This window comes from Akebia trifoliata, chromosome 2, assembly GCF_017979445.1.
Source record: "Akebia trifoliata isolate Shusen 1 chromosome 2, ASM1797944v1, whole genome shotgun sequence".
Lineage (NCBI taxonomy): Eukaryota > Viridiplantae > Streptophyta > Magnoliopsida > Ranunculales > Lardizabalaceae > Akebia > Akebia trifoliata.
Genome location: NC_141376.1, coordinates 15873127 through 15898367, shown reverse-complemented (window position 1 = coordinate 15898367; position 25241 = coordinate 15873127). Strand labels below are relative to the sequence as shown.

General features: G+C 36.7%; 1 protein-coding gene across 1 annotated transcript; it reads left to right on the top strand.

Annotated features, from left to right (window-relative positions):
- Nucleotides 1-6095: 6095 nt before the first annotated feature.
- Nucleotides 6096-24882, top strand: LOC147409782 (cyclin-dependent kinase-activating kinase assembly factor-related / CDK-activating kinase assembly factor-like protein). Its single transcript, XM_086431840.1, has 5 exons — nucleotides 6096-6315; nucleotides 17857-17930; nucleotides 18015-18118; nucleotides 18233-18301; nucleotides 24376-24882. Exons 1-5 carry the CDS (start codon nucleotides 6248-6250, stop codon nucleotides 24646-24648), a joined length of 588 nt encoding a protein of 195 aa, XP_086287966.1. The 5' UTR covers nucleotides 6096-6247; the 3' UTR covers nucleotides 24649-24882.
- The last annotated feature ends 359 nt before the right edge of the window (nucleotides 24883-25241 follow it).

Sequence of the window (25241 nt, the reverse complement as noted above, 5' to 3'; positions counted from 1 at the left end):
CCCACCTTTACTAAAATTTATATGGACTTTTTTACTTTATTTAATTTATCCATTGAGTTGAACTCAACAAGTTACAACTCATAACTGTTCTAAGAGACACAAGTGGTCTCACAACCTAAGAGATATTCTTTACAAATATATGTGTCTTTTTGAATAATCACAACCCAAAAAAAAGAATTCTATTACTCTTGAGGACTGTATTCAATACAAGCCTTACTCTGTTCAAATTAGTAATTGTGTCCAATCGATAGTTCTTTGTTATTTTATTTATTTTATGTTTATCTTTTCTATCCTAACAAGACAAAACTAACAACGAGGACAATATATAGACCTAAAATCGGATTGCAATGATCCTTTTGTGTTTGTTGTTTTAAGATGTTAATGAATAAATGGATGGGAGTTTCACAAGGAGAGGAACGAATAGAGTAGGATAGATGGAATGGCACGACTGGTGAGAAAATGAAGATTTTGGAATTTTTTTTCCTTCCTTTGGGAGATGCATGACTACTCCTCTTTATAGATTTCAGAATTTGAGTTCTTATCCAACTCTTCTCTCATTGATCAGATCCTCCAAAATCTAATTGTTGTTACCTTTTTATCCCCTAAATTGTTGCTCTCTTTCCTTTATCTTCTTCTAGAATTTTCTTTTCTTCCAATCTAGCATGGGGTGAGTTCCTATTTTCTTGGGTACATTGTGAGGTGGCGTAAATGATGGAAACAATTTGATTGTAGATTAGATTCGTGAATTGGAGTTGTAGAGGAGATTTATCTTGTTTCCTAAAAAATTTCAATGTGAATTTCAATAATAATTTTAAGTTTCCTAAATTATTTTTAATTCCAACGTGGATTATTAAGGGGATCTTGTTGAAAGAATTGTTAGAGGATCTCATTGGATTGTGTTAGAATGGAAAGATTTACCCAGCAAAATTAACTGGTGCATTCTTATTAAAAATAATTCTTCTCTTATTACAAGAAACTCCCTTGGAGTTAGAACTCCAAGGGAACCTTACTTTATGGAGTTTGTTACTCACTATACACTTCTTTATCAAGTTTGTTACAACAGGCAAAACTTAAAGTGGGGATCCATGTCTTAAACTCAAACTGAGGCCAATTTGTTTCTTAACATACCTTAGAGTGGGTGCTAAGCTCACTGATTTGTGGCATCCAATAAACATGATCTGATGACATAAGGGTGACAAAGGACAAAATTGTAAAAACTTGGAAAAAAGTAATTAAAAAAAAAGTCAATTATCACGATCGAATTTTAGTTTTAAATTTGAGTGTTCGCTAACCATCCATTTTGAATACTTTTGATCAAATGCAAAAAATAAAAAGCTCTTCTTATTATATTCTTTTGAACTAGAATTTTTCATGAAAGCTAAAAATTATATAGCATTGGATTGCTAACTTGTAATCCATGTGGACCCAATGGCCTTTAGTAAGATTGGAAGTCTTACTAAATTAGTCATGCTAACCTGTTTCAAAAAGGTTTGTCCATTAACAAGCTTGATAAAGTAAAGAGAATTTTTGTAATAAAATGGTAACTAATTGGTTTGCCCAATAAATTTCTTGTTTTATTTTGAATCTTTAAGTTTTTTAAGATTTCTTGTTTTCAAATTGTTTTATTCGATTTAAAAGTTGAATTTTTTATTGGTTAAGAATTGTGGGTTAAAATGGATTAATTGATTCATCATTCTATATGATCGAAAGAGTGTCATTTCATGTGATGGAAATAATTGTTTTATGCGATTGAAAGTGTTCCTAAACGTAATAGTTCCTAATTTTGTTCTAAATTTCAAGGGTAATTTTATCATTTTATCAACTTATGTGAATATTAGCGAAAAACTCATTTTTATCTCATATTGATATTTTTATGTTCCAAAGTCGTGTGTACCTAGTGTAGTGTAGTCTCTAAGTGTATCAGGGGTATTTTTGTCATTTTGTCAAATTTTGAAATGTCAGCGATATATTTTGTTTTGTCCTAATATGATTATTTCTAAGTCTCGAAATTTCATTTTCATAGCGTTGCGAGGTTTTTATGATTATTGAAAATGTGTAGCGATCCTAAGTATACATACTTGTTAAAATTTTATGATGTTTTTGATCATTTTTAATGGAATCTGACCTCATCATTTTATTCAAAATGATCGAAAAACATACTTTAACCTATAAGCACGCTCAAATGCGAGTCCAAACATAAAAGTTGTAAAATTCTCGATTATTGAGTTAGACTAGATTAAAATAGTATTTTTTACTAAAGTAAGAATTATTAAGATTCGATTATACCATTGGGTTCTTAATGAAAAATTATTGAATATGGACTATTTATTTGTCATTTTTTGAGCACAGAAAGTCAAATTATCGTAAAAAACGAAAACGATGTCAATTTTAAGGTCACATCAGGTCAAAAATGTAAATTTTTATTAGAGATAGAATTTGTAGAAATTGACTACACCATTAGATCCAGAATGAAAAATTAGACGAAATGGAGTATTCATTTTGTCAGTTTTGGAGTCCAAACGGTCAAATTATTATTGAATAGAACAATAGGCAAAATACCGATTTCGTTCCAAGACTTTGTATAAATAAAAATTTTAATTTTTTTTTATTCTTCATCATCACCAACCCATCCAAAATCAGCCAACGAATTTAAACGAAAAATTCATTTTTCTTCGAAATTTCAACTTTAGATTTGTTGCGAACGATCTGCCTTCGACGATCGACGTAAAAGGGAAAAAGGTTCGCAGCCTTGACATCTACAAAACCCACCTAAGATCTCTTCGTTTCATCTCTTCTTTCACCTCATATCATCAAAAAATAGTCATATATATATATATGAGAATTTCGTAACTTCGACCTCGGATTTTACTTATTTCGGGGTCAAATCGTCTTCCGTCGTAGAAGAGAGAAATGACGACGGCATCGAGATCTTTGAAACCACTAGTCAAATTAAAAAACAGCAATTTTGAAATTTGACTCGTCTCAACTTTTGCACCGTTCATCTTGATTTTTGCGCACGTAATTCAATCCTTTCGCACAGAGATTGTAATGAACTCTCAATTTTTATTAGTAATCGTAGATTGTGAAATTTGTATTTAAAATTTTATTAAAAATTTGTGATGTGTTTCTAAAAATATAGAATTCAATCGATTATTTCAAATTCATGTCAGAACTTGTATATTTGATATGTTTAATTGTATTTTTTAGCAAATTATACGTGAGTAGGATATTACACCGGGTTATTTCTGTCAATTGGGTCATATGCACCGCTCGGACCCCGTTTTGATCTAAATTTTGTACTTTTTTAACGTTCTTGATGAAAATGAATTTCATAGTTGAAAAAATGATTTAATATTCAATTAACTCATATTGAATTGATAAATATCAGAAAATGGATATTTTGTTTGAGAGATTGAAAATTATAAAAATCGAAAAAAGAGAAAAATGGTATGAAATGGTAAAATATTAGAGTCGCACCCGAGAGGTGATGTCTGCATTTTACATTGTTGTGTTGTGTATAGATTGGTGAACGAATATCCAAGGATAATGTTACTGGTTGCATATTTATTTACTTTTTCGTTCTATTATTTATTTTAGGCCGAGTGGTCACACTTGCATGGTAGGAAACTGGATATCCATTCTCAACCTTGTATTGTTAGTTTCTCTTTTATTTTCAAATGAAAATAATATATATATATATATATATATACGTAGCTATTTTGTGAGCTGTTAAAGAGTTTGTGAATGTATATATATATATATATATATATATATATATATATATATATATATATATATATATATATATATATATATATATATATATATATACGTAGCTATTTTGTGATCTGTTAAAGATTTGTGAATGCCTGAAGGGATAGTGCGTCATATTATCCGAAGTGGTGTACTATCTTGTGATGATGGTAGGGACCACCAAGCTCATACGTGGTATGAGAGTGGAGTCACAATTGGAATCCGGGTTTATTCATTTCTATCTTTACCAATGAACTTGGAATGTAAAGGTGGTCATATACGAATAGTTTGTATATTTGAGAATCACATGCACGCTTGATAGGCATATACGAAGATGATTAGTTAGTGATTACTAATAATTTATAGTAGTTGAACGTTTTAACACATCGAAAAGAAACCCATTGCTTACGGTCAAGTCAAACGACCAGCCTAAGTCAAATAAATGGTCCGCAATGTGGTAAACAACGACTAACCATAAAATCAGGAACTAATACTTTATTATGAAATATCATGTCTCGATTGGGAGCGATCCAATCGTGAATCCCAACTTTTTAATTTCACTACTCCACCATTGTGTATTATGTATTTGTTACTTTAGTTTGATATACAAAATGAAATGCATGTTTAATATTTTCATTTGATCAATTAGATTTGTATAAAAAGAGAATGTTATAGTGAGTACTGTTGATCGGTGTAATATGAGTTTTAAAATGTTTAGTTGCTCATCCCCGGTTATATGTACTAGTTAATCGTAGTTTCTTCTGTAAAATTTTGCATATTTTAAAATGATTCAGTATGTTTATTCGTTCATGTTAGGAGAGGTTATTGGCAGAAACTATCTGCTTCCCTACTGGGTAACCATTATTACTCATAATTTTTTTCTCTATTTTTTTAGTTTCAAATCCGAAGCTTGGCGATGTAAGTGTAAAAAATGAGTGAGAATCATTTGGTGGGTCAGATAGACAGCCAAAGTCCGTCACTTGGTGAGTATTGGGGCTATACCCCTAATGGTGTCAGATTCGTCTAGGAGTATTATGATTTATTTATCGAGTGTTAGGACTTTTGTTAGAGTGAGGAAATAGTTGTATAATTCGGTATTTTGTTATCCTTCAGCACTCTGATCTATCGTACGTTATTAGATACAAGCTTCCGCTATTATGATATTTTGTATGTATTTATGAAAGATTGTATGTCGTTTATCAGGTGCAGGTTAAACGCCTTGGAATGCTAACATAAATAGAGGGGATCATGCCGAAATTTCGAAGCACCACCTTGTGTCTCGAGATCTGACATGGGGCTTTGTATTAGCATTTGGTGGGGCTCCACACCTTCTAACCCCATCAAAAGTGATTTAGAATGTGGATCATAGATTTTTAGCAATAATTTGTTAACCACTTTTGATGGATTTAAAAGTTTCATATTAAGCTGATTTTTTGTGAGGATAATTTCTTACCATAGAGAACATTCTCATGAAAAGTTAATCTATTCCAAAACTTCTAACCCATATTTTGAAAATTATTTATTTTTACATATGTTTCCAAATGTGGTTCTTGAATGTCTCGCATACACACACACATGTATAATTGTAAAATAAGTAAAATGGTTTGTCTCGTTGGATATGAGTGGTCTCATTACCACTCGGAGTTAACGAGACGAGACGTCAAAATGAGTTTTGAAACCATGTGGGAATCCCCATTGGAGTTTGCCGTTCATGGTTTTAAATCTCATTCGAGACTGATTTCATTCATAGACGAGACAAGATGTCAAAACGAGTTTTAAAATCATTTGTTGTAGTTAGAAAAATTGAAAGAGTATTTTTTAAGAGTTGTGATAATCTCACTCTCCCACTTGGCATACTCAAAATACTCTTCTGATGTGGCATGTGTCAGAATCATAGATTTTATATCTTGGGAAATACATCTGCACATATGTGGGGAGTCAAAAAAATCATTAGTATTTTTTAAAGAATAATGATAAATGCATGCAATTGGGTACTTGATTGACACAGTAAGGGTATAGAACCACACATCTTTTCCTTGTGTCTCCCGATGAAAAAGACCTAAGGTTCTGTGCCCTTACCACACTAATTGCATACCATAATCACTTGCATTCACCACGACTCTTTCTTTTAATGAATAATGATTTTTTAATTAGAAAATCTTCATTCAATCAATACTTAGCTGATATGGCATGAACACATAACCATGTATATATTTTTCCGCGGAATCAAAGGTATCTTTTATTAATGGTTTCATGTCCGTGCCACTTCAGCCGAGTATTGACCGAACGAAGACTTTTTAATTCGAAAAATCAGCACTCTTTTGTAATAAATAGGGTTTCAGTCATGGACTCGATGCGTTTCAGACTGGAAGAATTTTCGATTCGACTCGTTCGAGTTGACTTTGCAAGTTAGTTCACTCGAGCTTCAAAACCGAGTGACCTCAAAATCTAATTGCTGACTGCTGAGAGGGGGGAGGAGGAGGAGGAGGAGGCAATGGTGGTGGCCTCCGGAACTAATTCCTACGCCAAGGAGATGGCCATCCGAAAGAGAATAGCCAATATGTAAGCTTTCTTTAATCTCAAACAACTTAGATTCAAGAAATGAAAATACCAATTTTTTTTTTTTTTTTTTTCTTTTAGTGATTTAATATTTCTGAGTTGAGTGCATACTTCATAAACCATGATCAAATCACGCCCATGGTATAATTTTTAGTTCACAAATTTCATGGAATTTGGGACACATTATGAAACCCACAACTGATTTTGACAAATTTCATTGTTCTCCATCATATTAAAACAGTCAATTTTTTTTTTCAAAAATTTCTGAAACAAAAAACCCTATTTTTCTTTGTTGGCGCTGTCACTGTTTTTGTGGGTATCATGGCTTTTAATATCTGTTTTTCGTTTTGTCTTGGTGGAGTGAAATCCTTTGAAACTTGTTTATGGTGTGTTTGGATTGAGAGAAAAGAAAAGAACACAAAAAAAGTGAGTTTCTCTCCATTTCTCTTGTTTGAATTGTCAAGTGAGGAGAGAAAACAAAAATAATAGAGAGAAAAACGGGCCAGTTTTTCCTCCCCAAATCGGAGAGAAATGAAATGTTCATTACTAATAAGAGCACTAAAAATTATAACTCTGCTCTTTTTTCTCTCCAAACTTAAGTTTTTCTACTGTATTTTTTCTCCGATTATAAACCAAACAAGATGGAAAGAAACTGGATTTTTTCTCCCTTTCTTTTCTTTTCTTTAAATGAGTTTCTTTTCTCTTCATTTCTCTCAATCCAAACAAAGCATGGATTTGATAAATACATATGTCACGTATCTTGCAAGAGTTTCATTTGTTTATGAGTCTTTTTCTAGATTTATTGTTAGAGTCAAAGTCTATCTATTAGAGTTACTGTTTTAAAGGAAGTCTATCTATTAGAGATAGTGCAAGGAGTCTATCTCAAATTTGCTATTTTTTCTTTAGTTCAGAGAAGTTTATATAATTCGTGACCTCGTTGCGAATGAATAAGAAGAATTATCCCATTTATGTTTTCTTAGTTTGTTAGTTTAAGGTATATTCAACTCAGCCTCTTGCAATTGAGGTTGCATAAATTTGGTATCAGAGCTTCCATCTTACCCATGTCTTCCTATGAGGGTAATCCCATCTCTAATGAAGTCAACCAGATCCGCCACGAGCAATCTGTGACTTGTGGTTCGGTGGCTGAGCTGAACATATGAATGGATGAAATCTCGCAGGCCAGCCTTTAGATTCAGGCAACATTGGCAGTTCGACCTCTTGTACCACCACCACCGGCTCCACCAATTCCACTTGCTCTTCCACTAGCATCACTTGACCGTGGTCATCCATACCAACCACCTCATGATCCCCGTTACAATCCAGGATAGTTCCAAGGATTCCAAGGTCGCCCAATACGAATCGATTTTCCCCCCTTCGATGGCAAGGATCCAGAGGGATGGATTTTCCCCACTCATCAATTCCATGCATCAACGACATTCTAAATGATCACTTGGTGGTTAGAGCAACTGTTCATCTTAGTGACAATACCATGGTATCAATTGTTAAGCAAAACCATTGGTCTGCCTACCAACCACCTCATGATCCCCATTATAATCCAGGATAGTTCCAAGAATTCCAAGGTCACCCAATACGATTCGATTTTCCCACCTTCGATGGCAAGGATCCAGAGTGGGGATGATCACTTGACAATGGTCATCCCTACCAACCACCTCATGATCCTCGTTACAATCCAGGATAGTTCCAAGGATTCCAAGGTTGCCCAATACAAATCGATTTTCCCACCTTCGATGGCAAGGATCCAAAGGGATGGATTTTCCCTACTCATCAATTCCATGCATCAACGACAGTCTAAATGATCACTTGGTGGTTATAGCAACTGTTCATCTCAGTGACAACGCCATACCATGGTATCAATTGTTAAGCAAAACCATTGGTCTGCCTACGTGGGGACAGTTCACCCATGCATTATGTACTCGCTTTACCACTTCAAAAGACGATGATCCAGAAGGGCCATTGGCCAAGCTTTGCCAAACATGATTGGTTCTTGATTACCAAGCCAGATTTGAGTGCCAAGCCAACAGGGCTTAAGTCTTGCTAGAGGGCTTCCTCATTCGCTGCATCATCTTGGGCCTCCGCGACGACTTTAAGCATGTCGTTAAGCTCTTGAATCCAATAACCCTTTCACAAACTTACGTCTCTGCTAAATACTAGAGGAGGCTGTGTATTCCTTAGTTAATTCAGTCCAACGTTGGCCTCCAGCCTGGCTAATTCCCTTCAAATCATCTCCACTATTGCCGACACCGACTTCTACCCATCACTCAGGAGCACCAACATTGGCCATGACGTTCTAAAATTCACAAATTTCTTTTAGTATCCATAGGTTAGAGTAATTGTAGAAAAGATAATTGTCAACTCTCAGTCTGAGAGCTTGGTAGGAATTTATAATAATAAAATAGTCAAAAAACAAAATGGCCCTTACATATAAGAAATAAATAAAAACTATTACTAGAAAATAACTAGGATTAAAATAACAACTAGATTATTTCCAATCTTTCCCCTTAAGTTGGGGCAAATGTATCAACTAAACTCAGCTTGACAAGGTGATAATTAGTGATAGAAGGACCAACAAACTTCGTAAACATGTCAGCAAGCTGATCTAACGAATGTACGAAGACTGTCTGAAGATCACCAGATCGAATTTTCTCCCTGAGAAAGTAAATATCAACCTCAATATGTTTAGTTTTTTCATGAGGAACTGAGTTAGAAGCAAGCATTATTGTAGACTTGTCATCACAGAATAAAGTAAAAGAACTAGAAACAGGAAATCTCAACTCTGCTAGCAAAGATTGATGCCAGATTAGTTTACATGTTCCAAGGGCCATAACATGCAACTAAAGAGATAAGGAGGCGAACATAAAAAAGGTTAGGTACAATGGCAAATGTAGCTCTAAAATCCTTTCTTGGAGTCTGCATAAATTTCTTAGTTACTAGGCGGGTCTTATATCGATCAACAGTACCATTCACGAGATACTTGACAATAAATACCCATTTACAACCAACAGTCCGCTTTCCAGAGGGAAGGAGAACAAGTTCCTAAGTATGATTCTTCTGCAAAGCATTTATCTCAATAATCATGACTACAGTCCACTGAGGATCTTGTAAAGTCTCTCAAACAAACCGAGGAACTCTAATAGAAGAAATAGCGGCAAGGTAGGCCTGATAAGAAAGAGAGAGTCCCTGATAGGAAACAAATTGGGCAATATGATAATCAATAACACACCCCCGCTTACCTTTGCGAAGTGCAATAGGTAAGTGCGAGTAAGAAACAGATGGGATAAAAGTAGGGGTAGGAGATAATATACCTGAGTCCAAGGAGAAAGTTGGCAAGGTTGGAGAGGGGCGAGGGCAACGAGAATAAATCTTAAGTGTGGGCAAAGTGTGTTCGAAGACTGAAGGTCGAAAATGGCAGCATGATAATAAAAGGAGCATAAAAAGAGCCCTGCAAAGGAAAAGAGTCTTGCAAAGAAGATGTGGCATGAAAGTATGAAATATTTTGTAAAAAAGTGACATCCATAAAATGTACTACACGATGGGAAATATGATCGTAACAACGATATTCCTTTGACATTGTGAGTACCCCAATAAAACACACAGAATGGTTTTGTCATCTAATTTCGTGCAATGAAGGGTGCGGTCCTGAGCAAAGCAAGTGCACCCAAAAACTCTTGGTGTGAGGATGCCTATCAAGGTGAAGAACATGAAGAGGCACTTACCCCTTTAAGGTGCGACTCGAAACATGGTTAAGAAGAAAAGTTGCAGTGAGGACCGCCATTTTCCAATATATACGTTCAAAACATGCATGCCTTGAAGAAGGCAGCGGACAATGTTCATGAGGTGGCGGTTCTTGCATTTCACCACCCCGTTCTACTCAAGGGTGTAAGGATTGGTCAACTTGTGAAGCATATCATGCTCATGAAGGTGAGAGTGAATACTATCAGAAATATATTCATTTCCATTATCAGACCGAAAGAGCTTTAATAGTAATGTTTTATTGGGTCTGAATCATTTTAAGAAAGTTAACAAAAATAGGAAGTACTTCAGACCGAGATTGTATCAAGTAGACCCAAGTAAAATGAGAATAGTCGTCGATAAATGTAACATAATACCAATGAACAGTAAAAACAGTAACATGGGAAGACCCCCATACATCAGAATGAACTATATCAAACATAGTGTTAAACCAATGCATGCGAGGGATATATGAAGTACGAGTATGTTTGGAGAGCTCACGCATAAAACACTGAAACTTATGCCCACTACAAGAATTGTTTAAAGTAAAAAATAAATAACATAAGTGATGAAAATTAGCATTTCCTAAACGAGCATACCACAAATCTAAGGACTGAGAAGAAAAAGTATGACTCCCAGAAGAGGATAACACAAAGGTCGGAGCAGCAGCATGCGGAGACCCAAATAGGTACAACCCATCCCTCTCATACCCCTTGTCAAAAATCTTCATCAAAGTTAGGTCTTGAAAGTACAATAAGTAGGAAAAAATGTCACTGAGCAATTTAGAGATTTGGTAAGACTACTTACAAACAAAAGATTAAGAAATAGATGAGGAACATGGAGCATAGAGTCAAGAGAAATACTAGATGATAAGGGGATGGTACCCTTGTTGTGAATAGGTGTAAGGGACCCATCAATAAAGCTAACCTCCCTATGAGTATTAGGAAAAATAATGAAGTGAAATGGCTAGATTCAAGGGTCATGTGATTAGAGGCATCGGAATCAATAACCCATGTCAAGGGAGCTGGACCAGGCTAGGTGACATGAAATGCAGAAGATATATACCTGAGGCCACAGCCGAAGATGAGCGAGTATGGATTGGATCATGAACAGAAGTGACAGCACGGGGAACAAGATGCCCCAACGAAGGAGTAGTAGTCTAACTCAACAAATGAGGATAGAGCGGAAAGCATCAGATCTTCTCATGGTCTGACCTCCCACAAAGATTGCAAATAAAACTACTCCCTCGACCACTACTATGGCCTCCACGGCCACGAGTGGTAATAGTACTCACAGTCATTTAGATTTGCTTATACTTTCCAAATAGTCTCACGAATCGAGACCAGGACTAACGTGATATCATAACTCTTAACGACAAATAGATAAAAAACAGTAAGACCAATAACCCACACAACACTGTTATTGCTATTGCAAACCTTTACACAACCTAAACAACACAGCTCCTAGTCCACAAACACACAACAAACCACTGTTGTTTTGCTGTTGTAGGCCCCTCATGAAGCCCACAAGTCTGTGGTGCTGTGCAGACCGTCAAACAACCACTAAGAAGCCCCCAAACTAGAGTCACAGACCTCCGAACAAGGTTGTGGTGCTGTGTAGACAATCAAACAACCACCAAAACTGTCGCAAATCACCCAGTAGGGCTGTGGTGCTGTGCAGATCACCAAACAACCATCAAGAAGCCCCCAAACTAGAGTCGCAGACCACCAACAACAGGTTATTGCTTTCACAAGTCACCACAGGCCTCCCAATAGGTTTGTGGTGTTGTCATAGGTCACCCAACAGAAATTTATTGTTGTCACAATCCCCCAAACTAGAATCGTAGACCACCTAACAAGGCTATGGTGCTATGCAGATCACCAAACAACCACCGCAAGTCACCCAACAACAATTTATTGTTGTCACAGTCCCTCAAATTGGGATTACAGACCACCCAGCAGGGTTGTGGTGTTGTGCAGACCACCAAACAACCACCAGCCCAATCGCAGGCAGCAAAAAAAAATTTGTTGCTGTTGCAGGTCACCAAGGATGCTTTCCTTGTTGTTGCAGGTCACCCAGCAACAGTCTATGGCTGTCACAAACCACCACAGGCTTCCCAACAGGTATAAGGTGCTGTTGTAGACCACCAAGGAGCCATCGACACTGTCGCAAACCACCAAATAGTCACCAAACTATTGTTGCAGGCCACTGTAGGCACAAAACAAGTCAGTGAACCCTAGAAGAGACACCAAATTACATTGCAGGCTAGGGATAGATCAAAAGAGTATCGAAACGTAGAAAACCCTATGATAGGGTATAAACACAGAGTAAAAAATCGTAGCATGTGAAAGACGGGAACAATCTTTGTGATTAAGGGGTTATGAATCAGAAAAAAAAAAAAAAAAAAAAAACCCCGAAGGGGAGACCTCCTAACAAAGCTCTTGCTAGGTTATTAGGTCTTCAAGATCTGAGGTGTTGATAAGAGAAAAAGAGAAAAAAAGAAGATAAGAGAATAGAAGATTCAAGTCTCCAAGAATCGAAGGGTAATAAAAAACTCAAGGAGAGGTCAATGGGTCCTCTAAGAGGCTCTGATACCATGAAGAATTGTAGAAAAGATAATTGTCAAGTCTCAATCTGAGAGCTGAGCAAGAATTTATAATACTAAAAGAGTCAAAAGACAAAACTGCCCTTACATATAAGAAATAAATAAAAGCTATTACTAGAAAACAACTAGGATTAAAATACAACTAGATTATTTCCAATAAGGGTTGAGCATAACCGAACAACAAGAGCAAAGAGAAAAGGGCATTTGCTTCAACTGCAATGAGCAATTCAAGCCATGCCATCGGTTCCAATGACCCCAACTTTTACTGTTGGAATCTTGCAAATTTTATGACAAAGAACCTAAATCTGTAGATTCTACTTCTCCAACAGAAATTGTTATTCCACTTGTGATGTCGTACAATGCCATCATTTGCACTCAACATCTAGATACTATGAGACTCTCTAGACTGATGCAGAAGCGGTCAATAACTATCCTGGTCGACTCTGATGCTACTCATAATTTTTTACATCCTTCCATTGCTAAACAATGCAACTTTCTAGTTAATCATACCACTTACATCGATGTCACAGTTGGTAATGGAGACAAGCTAAAAAACTCGGGTAGTTATGTTTCCTTTTCCATCCAAGGCCATGCCTTCATCGCTAATTTTTACCTGATCCCTTTGTGCGGTTATGATGCACTTTTAGGTGTTGATTGGCTTAAAACCTTAAGTGATATTACTTGAAATTTCCAACAACTCACCATGCCATTTTAGTGATCAAACGTTTCTGTACAACTTTTGGGTATTGCCTCAATCTTTTTGATGGTTCGTGACATAGATGAGCTCCACAAATTATTCTCTCACTAGTGGCAAGGACTATTCCTCGCTTTCATACAACCGTCATCGCATCGAACATCCAATTACTATAGGCGGCCATCATCAATCTGCTTCATAAGTTCTCTTACATCTTTGCGGAATCTAATGGCCTTTCACCACATCGATCTCATGACCATGCCATTCCACTGCTCCCCGGTAGCACCCCCACAATGTTCGGCCATATAGTTACCCCCACTTTCAAAAAAATGAGATCGAGAAATTGGTAAGGGAAATTTGTGAATCAGGTATTATTCGCCCAAGTACTAGTCATTTTTCCTCACCTGTTTTACTTGTTAGAAAGGACGGCTCATGGCGCATGTGTGTCGACTACCGTGCTCTTAATGGAATTACATTAAAGGATCGTTACCCAATACCTGTCATTGATGAATTGCTAGATGAACTACATGGTGCTACCTTTTTTTCAAAGCTAGATCTATGTTCTGGTTACCATCAAATTCGGGTTGTGGATGCCAACATTACTAAAACACCTTTCCATGCACACGAAGGTCACTACGAGTTCCTCGTTGTGCCTTTCGGCTTGTCAAATGCACCAACTACCTTACAACGTTTGATGAACGATATTTTTCGTAAATTTTTATGAAAATTTGTGTTAGGTTTTTTTATGTTATATGATATCTTTGTCTATAGCACCACCCTCACTGATCATCTCAAACATCTTTTATTGGTTTTCCCTTTTCTCCGTTCTAATCAACTTTTTGTGAAGTACAATAAATGCATATTCGGCCAACCATCAATGGAGTATCTAGGTCACATTATTTCCTGTATGGGTGTGCAAGTAGACCCTTCTAAAATCAGCAGAATACAACAATGGCCCAAACCGTCATCACTCAAAGCCTTACATGGCTTTCTCGATCTCACCAGTTATTACTAGAAATTTGTCAAGGATTAGGGACAATTAGCATCTCCTCTCACTCATCTTCTTCGGAAAGACTCCTTTAAGTGATCTTCAAAAGCTACGAAACTCCTAAAATCATCCTCACTACCACTCTGGTTTTGGAGCTTCCAAACTTCTCTCTCGAGTTTTTAATTGAATGTGACACCTTCGGAACTGGTATTGGTGCCGTCCTCATGCAACAAGGATGTTAATTGGCCTATCTTAGTAAGGCACTCTTCAGGCGACACCTCGGGCTTTCCATTTATGATAAGGAGATGCTAGAAATCATTTTGCTGTTACTAAATGGCGGCCGTACTTGCTTGGTAGACACTTCAAAATCCTTACTGATCACCACACATTGAAATATTTTATGGAACAATGGTTGAAAATGGTGGAACAGTCGAAGTGGTTAACCAAGCTAATGGGGTACGACTATGAGATTATTAATCATTCCAATAAAGAAAATAAGGAAGCCGATGCGCTCTCATGCCAAGAAGAGTACATGGCCCTCACGTGGCTTTCCCAATCGATATTTGCAGCTATACCCGAGATTACAACTCAATGTGCACTAGATCCAGATCTACACAGCATTAAAGAAAGTCACCGAGCAGATCTGAGTTGAGTTCCTCACTATTTTCTACAAGATGGTATCTTACGTTACAAAGGTAGAATTGTTCTGCCATCTCCTTCACCATGGTCTACTCAAATTCTAGAAGCATTCTGCTCTTCTGCAATTGGGGATCATTCTGGGTTTTTACCCTCTTACAAATGAGTATCTACCAATTTTTATTGGGGAGGACTCAAACGAACAGTTCGACCGTATGTGGCAGAATGTGATGCATGTCAGCACATCAAGTATGAGACCATCGTACTCCCAGGGCTACTACATCCACTCCCTATTCCATCTGAGGTTTGGGTTGACATCTCAATAGATTTTATTGAAGGCTTACCTCTTTCAGATCGCAAAAGCACAATAATGGTGCTAGTTGATTGCTTCAGCAAGTATGTACATTTTTCAGCTATATCTCATCCCTCTATGGCATCCATAGTTGCTGATTACTTTATTCGCAACGTGGTAAAACTTCAAGGGATGCCTCGCTCTATTATCAGTGATCGAGACCCCGATCTTTATCAGCCAGTTTTGGAAAACTTTCTTTATTCAAGAAAGCACCCAATTGTGCCGTAGCACTGCATATCATCCCCAAACTGATGGTCAAACAGAGGTGGTTAACCACTCTATTGAGCAATACCTTAGGTGCTTCACAAACCACCAACCTTCGCATTGGGTAAAATGGCTTCCTTGGGCTGAGTATTGGTACAATACGTCCTTCCATAGCTCCTTAAAAATGAGTCCATTTCAAGTAGTCTATGGCCGTCCTCCCCCCCTTATTGAAGCTTACATACCTGGTTCCGCAAGTGTTCATACTGTTGACCATGCTTTATGTGATCGGGCCAAGGTTCTCCAGTTACTGAAAGATAATTTACTTTCTGCACAAAACCAAATGAAGATTATTGCAGATCGTCATCGCACTGAGCGTACTTTTGAAATTGGTGATTGGGTCTACCTTCGACTTCAACCTTACCGCCAACACTCGTTGGGTGATAGAGGACCTCATGAGCTATCACCCAGATTTTATGGGTCTTTTCAAGTTCAAGGTTGTGTAGGTACAGTTGCATATCGCCTAACGCTGCCACTAGAGTCTAAAATACATCCGGTCTTCCATGTTTCATTATTAAAGAAGACGCTGGGTGAGGGGGTCCATGCACACTACATTGTTGCCTGTTACTGATTTGGATGCCCCAAAATGGGCTCCCAACACAACCTTGGGTGTCTTAGAAGGCAGGAACAAGGCTATCACAAAAGTTTTAGTGCAGTGGGAAGGACTACCAGAAGAAGACGCCACATGGGAGGTCTAGCAAGACTTCGTTGCGCATTTTCCGACTTGAGGACAAGTTGTTTGAAAGGGGGATGGATTGTTACGTGCCTTGCAGGAGTTACCTTTGATTATGAGTCTTTTCTAGATTTATTATTAGAGTCAAAGTCTATCTATTAGAGTTACTGTTTTAAAGTAAGTCTATCTATTAGAGATATTGTACGGAGTCTATCTCAGATTTGCTGTTTTTTTTTTTTTTTTTTTTCAGTTCAGAGAAGTTTATATATTCTTTGACCTCATTGAGAATGAATAGGACAAGTTATTCCGTTTATGTTTTCTTAGTTTGTTATTTTAAGGTATAATTGATTCAGCCTCTTGCAATTGAGGTTGCATCAACATATTTTAATATTTATATTTAAATAATAAATGCTTTTTCTGTTATAATGATATAAATCCAATCAATGCACAAAAAATACCTAGGTGTTAGTGGTGCAAAAAGTTAATCTCGTATCTTTTTGGCGTCATAACATACCAACCATGCTCCATGGCCAACATCCATGACAGCCCACTTTGTGGTGGCTTTACTCTAGTACCCTTATTTTCGGGCCCTAGGTTGCTCCTCCCACAAATGCTCCCAGTGTCCACTTTGTGGCGGCTTTTTGGACCCCAGGTAACCCTTCTGACGTTTGAACCTAGAGTTCGAGATGCTGTGCAGGCTCTGATACCATATGATACGGACCCAACCAATGCACATAAAATGCCTAGGTGTTAGTTGTGCGTAAAGTCAAGCTCGTAGTTCTTTGGGGTTGTAACATATCAACAAGATTAGTATACGCTCAACACAAATCTTATTTTATATGGATCACAGACATTTAAATTTCTCGTAAAAATCAATTATTTTTATTTGAAATAAACACCAAAAATCGGTCTATATTAGTCAACTCAAGCAAGTTTTAAAAATTCGGATGAGATTTTGAAACTCTTAGACAAGATGACGCGAATGCATCATTAAGATTGTGGAATCATAGTGGAAATTGTGCTGCGATACTCTAAGACTGATGTGACTCAGCAGCCTAGTTGTGTTGGTTTAGTCCTAGGTTTAAAATCATGGTGGGTATTAGCAATTAGTTGGCACAAAAGGGCCACACTAAGTGCAGAGACTCCCAAAACATTGCTGGAAGCAATTTCCAAATTTCTGACATTTGAAAATTCCATCTATTTCAGACAAATCTTATGCAAATTTTAAAATATCGTTATAAGATTTTGAACAAATTTCCAATTTCTGTGGTTTGGCCTGAACCTCTGGACCAGAATAAACGTCAAACCAAAAATATAAAATCTGGTTACACATTCAAGAATTGCCCCTTCTCTCTCTTCAAATGTAGCAATACGTTCTCTCTCTCTAGTTTTTAGAAATCTATTTTTTGAGTATTCCTCGTATGATTTGTGAGAAAAAAATTTGATCGATTGTCAAGTCAAGAATCATAACATCTTGCTAACCTTGGTACAAGAGAATTGGACTATTTGGTGGAAATATTTGAGCCTTTCATGCTACAACTTTTCTCATATTGGGTTTATAACACATGATATTTGCATATTATAGATACAATAAGAGAGAAGAGGACTTTCCTACGTTGAGGGAATATAACGATTACTTGGAAGAAGTAGAGGACATGAGTAAGTCTTAAACTTTTAAATTGTTTTACCTGATTTTCCAAATGCAGGATTGATATATTTAACGGGTTTGGTTTTCCCTTACAGCATTTAATTTGATTGAAGGAATAGATGTGTCATCTATTGAAGCAAAAATTGCCAAGTACCAGGAAGAAAATGCTGAACAGATTACCAATGCTCGAGCTCGTAAGGTACTTTAAAAATCTCTTCAGTTATCTTGCATATGTCATCATCAAAGCCTCATCCCAAAGATTTATCGATATTTCTTGTGTTATATATTGAATATAGGAGTATTGCTTGTACAGGCCGAAGAATTAGCAGCAGCTCTAGCAGCAAGCAAGAGTGTTTCTGCACAAACTGATGCAACTGATGCGGTGAGATGATCTTTATTATTATAATCACAGTAACGATAGAGTTATTCATAATTGTGCAACATAGAACTCGTTTATTTTTCAACAAGCTACCCCTTTTAATTGTGTTCCCTTTTCAAGGATTGGGTTCAATATCTAACTTTTGCTAATATTTGTGATTTTGAGCCTGTTGGTGATTCTCCTAATTTTGGACACTAAAATGACGAGCCTGTGGATACTGCTAATGTTTTTATCTATATTGATATATCTGAGCAAAGAGTAGGAATAGAAATTACTGAAAGCTTTGCAGGTCGAGAAGACCTACCAAAGAACAAGAAAAAAAGAAGATAAACAATTAAATATCCGAGCTTAGATCCACGTTCAACTTAAAAGCAAGATCTTCAAAGAAAATTCACGGGAATTCCTTAAAAATTGCATGCCAATGAAACAATAGACTTATATCTTCTTTTGCTTCAAAGGCCCTTCAACTGTGGAGCAACCCCCCCATAAGATAGGGCCTCTCAAAGTTATCGGTTGTATGTGCAAACTACGACATAAGTCAATTAAAAAAATGTGATTGTGTCCAAGCCACATCAAATTTAAGAAGGAACAAATGATGGATTCTATAAACACAAGGAAAGAAAGGGTAAGGTGATTCACAAATTCCAAATTTGACTTGCAAAGAAAGCAGAAATCCAACATTTATGGTTCTTGATCTGAGATAGTCAATGGGTTTTGATTTTTACCAGAAATTCCAAACAAACCTTGGAAGAAATCCTATATCCCCAACAGAGAGGCCTTGTGAGTCTCTTATAACACTAGATCTCATAGCCTTGTGAGTCCCTTATAACATTAGATCTCATAGCCTTGTGAATGTGATCTAACAGGAATAGAACATCCTCTATGCCAAACCCAGAATCTCCTGTTTAGGACATAAGATGGAAGTATTTATCAAAAATGCTCGAGAGAGTTGTCGAAACTAGGTCAACCTCACAATCATTAAGACCTCATCGTTCCAAATGCAAAAAATTCAGAATCAAGAAAATTTTCTTATTACAGCAATAAGGCTTATAATTTGGAAGGGCTCCTTAGGGGCATATCAGTGTACTGTCCATCTGTTAACATATATAATGTTTATCTTTGTCTTCTCTTTCTCTTTCTCTCCAAACCTTAGATTATTTCTACACCATCTTCCCAAAATTTGATCTTATTTTCCCTCCCTACCTCAAAATTGTTTGAGAAAATTCCGAATGGATCTTCATGCTGCTTTCCATTTCTCCTCCTAAATCCTAACCTATACTATTGTATTCGTATTTTGCAACAATGACCTTTTAAAAAAATTTATGCTTCCTATCCAACTCTTCAAAACCAATTACTTAAAAGGGTTCAATTCATTAGATCCTCCTGATTCCTAACCCTCCCTTGTCCAAAAGAAAAAAAAAAAAAAAAAACAATTTTGATGTATTTTCCCACAGATAATGGAATCTAAAAGTGAAACAAAAAATAAATCAAAAGATATATATGGAGCTTTTAGTTGAAACCAATAGAAGAATTGTAGAAGAATAATCGTCTAGTCTCAATCAGAGCTTGGTTAGGTATTTATAATAATAAAAGTGAATGGACGTAAATGCCCTTACAAAAAGAAGAATAGAAAGCTAGAAAAAGTAAAATAAAAACATAAGACAAAAGACATATTTCCAATACTTTCTCTCAAGCTAGTGCAAATATATCAATTAAACCCAGCTTGACAAGATGAGAGTTAGTGATAGAAGGACTAACAGACTTAGTAAGCATATCAGTAAGTTGATCTGAAGAAGATACGAATACTGTCTAAAGGGCATCAGATTGAACTTTCTCCCTGAGAAAATGAACATCAACCTCTATATGCTTGGTTCTCTCGTGAAGGATAGAGTCAGAAGCAACCATTATAGCAGACTTATTGTTGCAAAACAATGTGGAGGAATTAGAAATGGGAAATCCTAGCTTCGTCAACAAAGATTGAAACCAAATAAGCTCACATGTGCCAAGTGCCATAGCTCGATACTTAGCTTCAACAGAAGAATGGAAAATCACACTCTGTTTCTTACTTTTTTAGGAGATCATGTTACCACCATGAAAAATATAGAAACCAGATGTAGATCTCTTATCTGTAATAGAGTCAGCATAATCAGCGCTAGTGAAACAAGAGAAATGGGGTTGAGCATTGGACGAGTAGAAAAGCCCAAGACCAGGATGCGACTTCAAGTAGCGAATAATACGATAAACAACATTAAGATGAGAAGTGTACAAAGCATTCATGAACTGACTGGCCACACTAACCGCAAAAGTCAAATCTGGTCTAGTGTTAGTTAGATAAATCAGACGGCCTACGAGTCTCTAATAAGACGAAGGATCAGGTAATAGATCGTCAGATTTAGCATGGAGGTGGTGATTTTGATCCATAGGAGAGGAAGCAAGACGACAATCATGCATACCAATGTCCTGAAGAAGATCTAATGTGTATTTGTGATGAGATAGCAAAATACCATGACGAAAGCATGTCACTTCTATCCCCAAGAAGTACTTAAGAGGCCCCAAGTCCTTATCTTCAAAAGCATGGCCCAATATCATCTTAACCTTGTCAATCCACTATCATCCGCATAAATTAGAACAATAGTACGACCCTCCAATCCTCGACGATCAAAGCATGTATGATTTGAGTGGCTTTTGGAAAATTCGATAGATAAAATGACTTTAGAAAATGTTGAAACGAGGCTCGCAGAAACTGCTTCAGGCCATACAGAGATTTGAGAAGATGACATACCATCTCAGAATACTCCCCTTAAAGATGAAGCCTAGGAAGGAGTCCATATAGATAACCTTAGTCAGATCACCATTTAGAAATGCATTCTTCACATTGAGTTGGTGAAGATGCCATGAATGACATGCAACTAAAGAGATAAGTAGGCGAATATAAAAAAGATTAGGTACAAGGGCAAATATAGTTCCAAAATTCTTTCTTGGAGTCTGTGTAAATCCTTTAGCTACTAGGCAGGCTTTGTATCCGTCAACAATGCCATTCGCGAGATATTTGACAGTGAATACCCATGTACAACCAATAGTCCGCTTCCTAGAGGGAAGGGGAACAAACTCCCAGGTATGATTTTTCTGCAAAGCATCTATCTCAACAGTCATGGATGTAGTCCACTGATGATATCATAAAGCCTTTGAAACAAACTGGGAACTCGAATAGAATCAGTGATAGTAATGTAGGCCTGATAAGGAGAGAGTTCTTGATAAGAAACTAACTGGGCGAAGTGCAATAGGTAAGTAAGAGTCAGATGCAAAAGGGATAAGAGCAGAGGTAGGAGATAATACACCTAAGTTGAATGAGGAGGTTGGCAAGGTTGGAGCGGGGCAAGGGCGACGGGAATAAATCTGAAGTGTTGGTGAAGATGGAAAAAAGACCGGAGTAGGCAACACTATAGTAGAAGGAATAGAATAAAAGTCCTACAAAGAAGATGTGGCACAAAAGTAGGGAACATTTTAAAAAGAAGTAACATTAATAAAATGTATGACATGATGAGAAACAAGATCATAACGCCGATAATCCTTTGACATAGATAAGTAGTCCAAGAAAACATACCGAATGAGTTTGTCATCTAATTTTGTGCGATAAGGGGTGTGGTCCTGAACAAAACAAGTGCACCCAAAAACTCTAGGTGTAATCGGAAAGAGAGTGCTATCAGGACGAAGAACATGAAGATGCGCCTATCCCCCTAAAGTATGACTCGGAACACGATTAAGAAGAAAAGTCGTAGTGAGGGTCGCCATGTTCCAATATAACTTAGGAACATGAATTCCTCGAAGTATACTATGCTCATGAAGGTGAGAGTGAATCCCATCAAAAATATATTCCCCCCCCCCCCCCCCCCTTCTATTTTAGATCGAAGAGATTTTACAATAATGTTGTACTGTATCTAAATCATTTTAAGGAAATTAACAAAAATAAGAAGTACTTCAGAATGAGAATGCATCAAATAGACCCAAGTACAACGAGAATAATTATCTATATATGTAACATAATACCGATGACTATTAAAAGCAGTAATTAGGGAAGACCCCCACACATCATAATGAATTAAATCAAACATGGTATTAAACCGATGTATGCAAGGAATATAAGAAGTATGAGTATGTTTAGAAAGCTCACACACATAACACTGAAACTTATGGCCACTACAAGAGGTGTTTAAAGTAGGAAATAAAGAACATAGGTGTTGAAAATTAGCATGTCCTAAGTGCGTATGCCACAAATCTAAAGACTAAAAGGAAAAAGTATGACTCCTAGATGAGGGTAGCACAAAAATCGGAGTAGTAGTAGTAGGTGGCGATCCAAATAGGTATAGCCCATCCCACTCATACCCTTTGTCAAAAATCCTCCTCGAAGTTAGGTCTTGAAAAATACAATGAGTAGGAAAGGTCATTGAGCAATTTAGGGATTTAATAATACTACTCACAGACAAAAGATTTAAGGTATAGGTGAGGAATATGGAACACATATTGAAGAGAAATATCAGAGGATAACAGGATGGTACCCTTGCTATGTATAGGAGTAAAGGATCCATCAGCATGACGAACCTTCCTATAAGTAGCGGGAAAAGTAGATGAAGTAAAATAGCTAGACTTACCGGTCATGTGATTAGAGGCACCAGAATCAATAACCCATTCATGGCAACAGGACCCGACTGGGTGATATAAAATGCAAAAGATATACCTAGAGGTAATCCCCATAGGGGATAGGGGTGCCCAACGCTTCTCATCCTTATAGCAATCACTGTTGAATTCATGAAACAATGAAGACTCACTCCTCCCTTTTACTCTATAATTATCTACATCCTATCTCATTGTTCTTTGTTATTCTACCAATTGTTCGGTTGTGATGGATTATTAGGGCCGAGACCTAGTAGTAGGAATCTTCTGCTCAACATGCTTCACCCACTCTAGATCTCTCGTCATAAAATAGTTCAATTTCTAGTTTTTGATGATGCTCCTACTCCCAACATAGAGCCACTTCTTGCTGCTTCCAGTAACTTGGGGTCAAAATAATTCGGTAGAGGAAGTTGAATACGTGAATAAAAATGTAAGAGTTTACTTCTTACGCTGTCATTACTCTAATAATGATCCGGTTTAAAGAATGAACTATTCGGCATAATTTTAGTTCATGAAAGTGTGTTTTTCCTTCCAATGAGACCAACTATGCTTTATGGATTTGAATGTTGGACAACCAAGAAAAAAAATGTTCATAGAATGGGTGTATTGGGAATGAAGTGTTTGAGGTGGATGGTGGTAAATGTAGGAACAACAAAACTAGAGATGAACACATTCGAGGGGTCTCTGAATAACCAAAATAGACTATAAAACAAAATAATTTTGGCACGCGTCACAAAGACCACCAACGACACTAGTGAGAAGGAGTGCTTTTGTGCACATTAGGAAGGTTGAAAATTTTGTGGATTGCATAGCAATACAATATATGAAGGCACATGTCTTTGCAAAAGATATGTCTGTATACAGAGTTGGATGAAAAAATAGAATTTATGCTGTTGACCACAACATTTTTATTGAGAACGCTTCATTGTAATTCTTCATTCTTTTCCTTGTTCGCATCCTTATAATTATTCATAATATAAAAATACAGCAATTTATTGTGAGGTTGGAGACCAGACAACTCATTTTAAAAAATAGATAATGGATATTCAGAATGGAAAGATCATAATTTCTATTTTTGAAAGATTCTTTAATAATCAAATCTTAATATTATTTTTTATTTAAAAAAAGGTAATTCAGTAAAAATCACATTATAGTATTTAAAATTTTTTAATTTATGTAAATCAGTCAAACCAAATTGAACCGGGGTCCAAGCATTTTTGACAAATTTTTAGTTCAATCATCGTTTCAGCTCTTCAAACATTGGTTGAGATCGATAAAAAAAAAAAACATTGGTTGAGAACATAAATTTTCAGAATAGGTTTGATTTTGGGTTTTTTCTTCTTTGCTATAAATTTGTAATCAGTACTATTGATTTGTTTTATTAGCTTTAAAATTTGGTGATACAGGCCACAAGTCAGAGCTCTCAAGCCGGTGCTGGTGGTGCACAGGGGCAGTATGCACCCACTGTGCCTGGGGGTGCACTTGGGCAACCACGACCGACGGGCATGGCCCCACAACCTATTCCACTTGGAGGTGGGCCCGACATACTTGGTCATACGGTCAGTGATGAAGAAATGATGAAACTTCGGGCAGAGAGAGGTGGAAGGGCAGGGGGATGGACTGTGGAATTGGGTGTGAAGAGAGCAATCGAGGAAGCCTTTAGTAGCATATGGGTTTGATTTCTCAATGGAAACTGCAGTTTCTAGGGGAGTTTGTCATGATCTATGTTTTAAAACTCGACACGATTCAGATGTCCATTGAGAAGCTCTCTGACTCTTCAACTTTGTTTCCATACTAGTCTTTCAGTATGTTTTTCGATTTTTTATTTCTTGTATAGTTTTTTAGTTCTTTTGTTACTTACCAAACAAAATATTTTGCCAAATAAATACATTTTATTATTATTTTAGTTGAAATCTATTGTTTATCGAAGTTTTGATTGAAGGTGTACACATTTTATATTGGTGACGTTCAAAACTTGCATACTTTGATCAAGATAATCGAATATGTTGATTTATGATAACTTTCTCACTGAAGCTTATGTCAATGACCTTCTAGGTTCTGTTGTAGGATCTTATGGGTTTTGTAGGAAATCCTCATCACCAACATGGGAAATCAAGCCAACCATTATATAATTTAGATCTCTCCCATAAACAAGAAGTCCATCATACACCAAAATACTTTTGGAAACAAGTATTTATTAATAAACAACACATATTTTTCAAATAAAATTAGTATGACATGTGGAGGGTTGATCTCATGCCTTTGGTTCAAA

Excerpts from the sequence above, each read along its gene's own strand:
- LOC147409782 (XM_086431840.1), top strand. The coding sequence starts at position 6,248 with ATGGTGGTGGCCTCCGGAACTAATTCCTACGCCAAGGAGATGGCCATC. Across the intron at positions 17,931-18,014 it reads GGAAGAAGTAGAGGACATGA|CATTTAATTTGATTGAAGGA; the intron begins GTAAGTCTTAAA and ends TTTCCCTTACAG. Across the intron at positions 18,302-24,375 it reads AAACTGATGCAACTGATGCG|GCCACAAGTCAGAGCTCTCA; the intron begins GTGAGATGATCT and ends TTGGTGATACAG.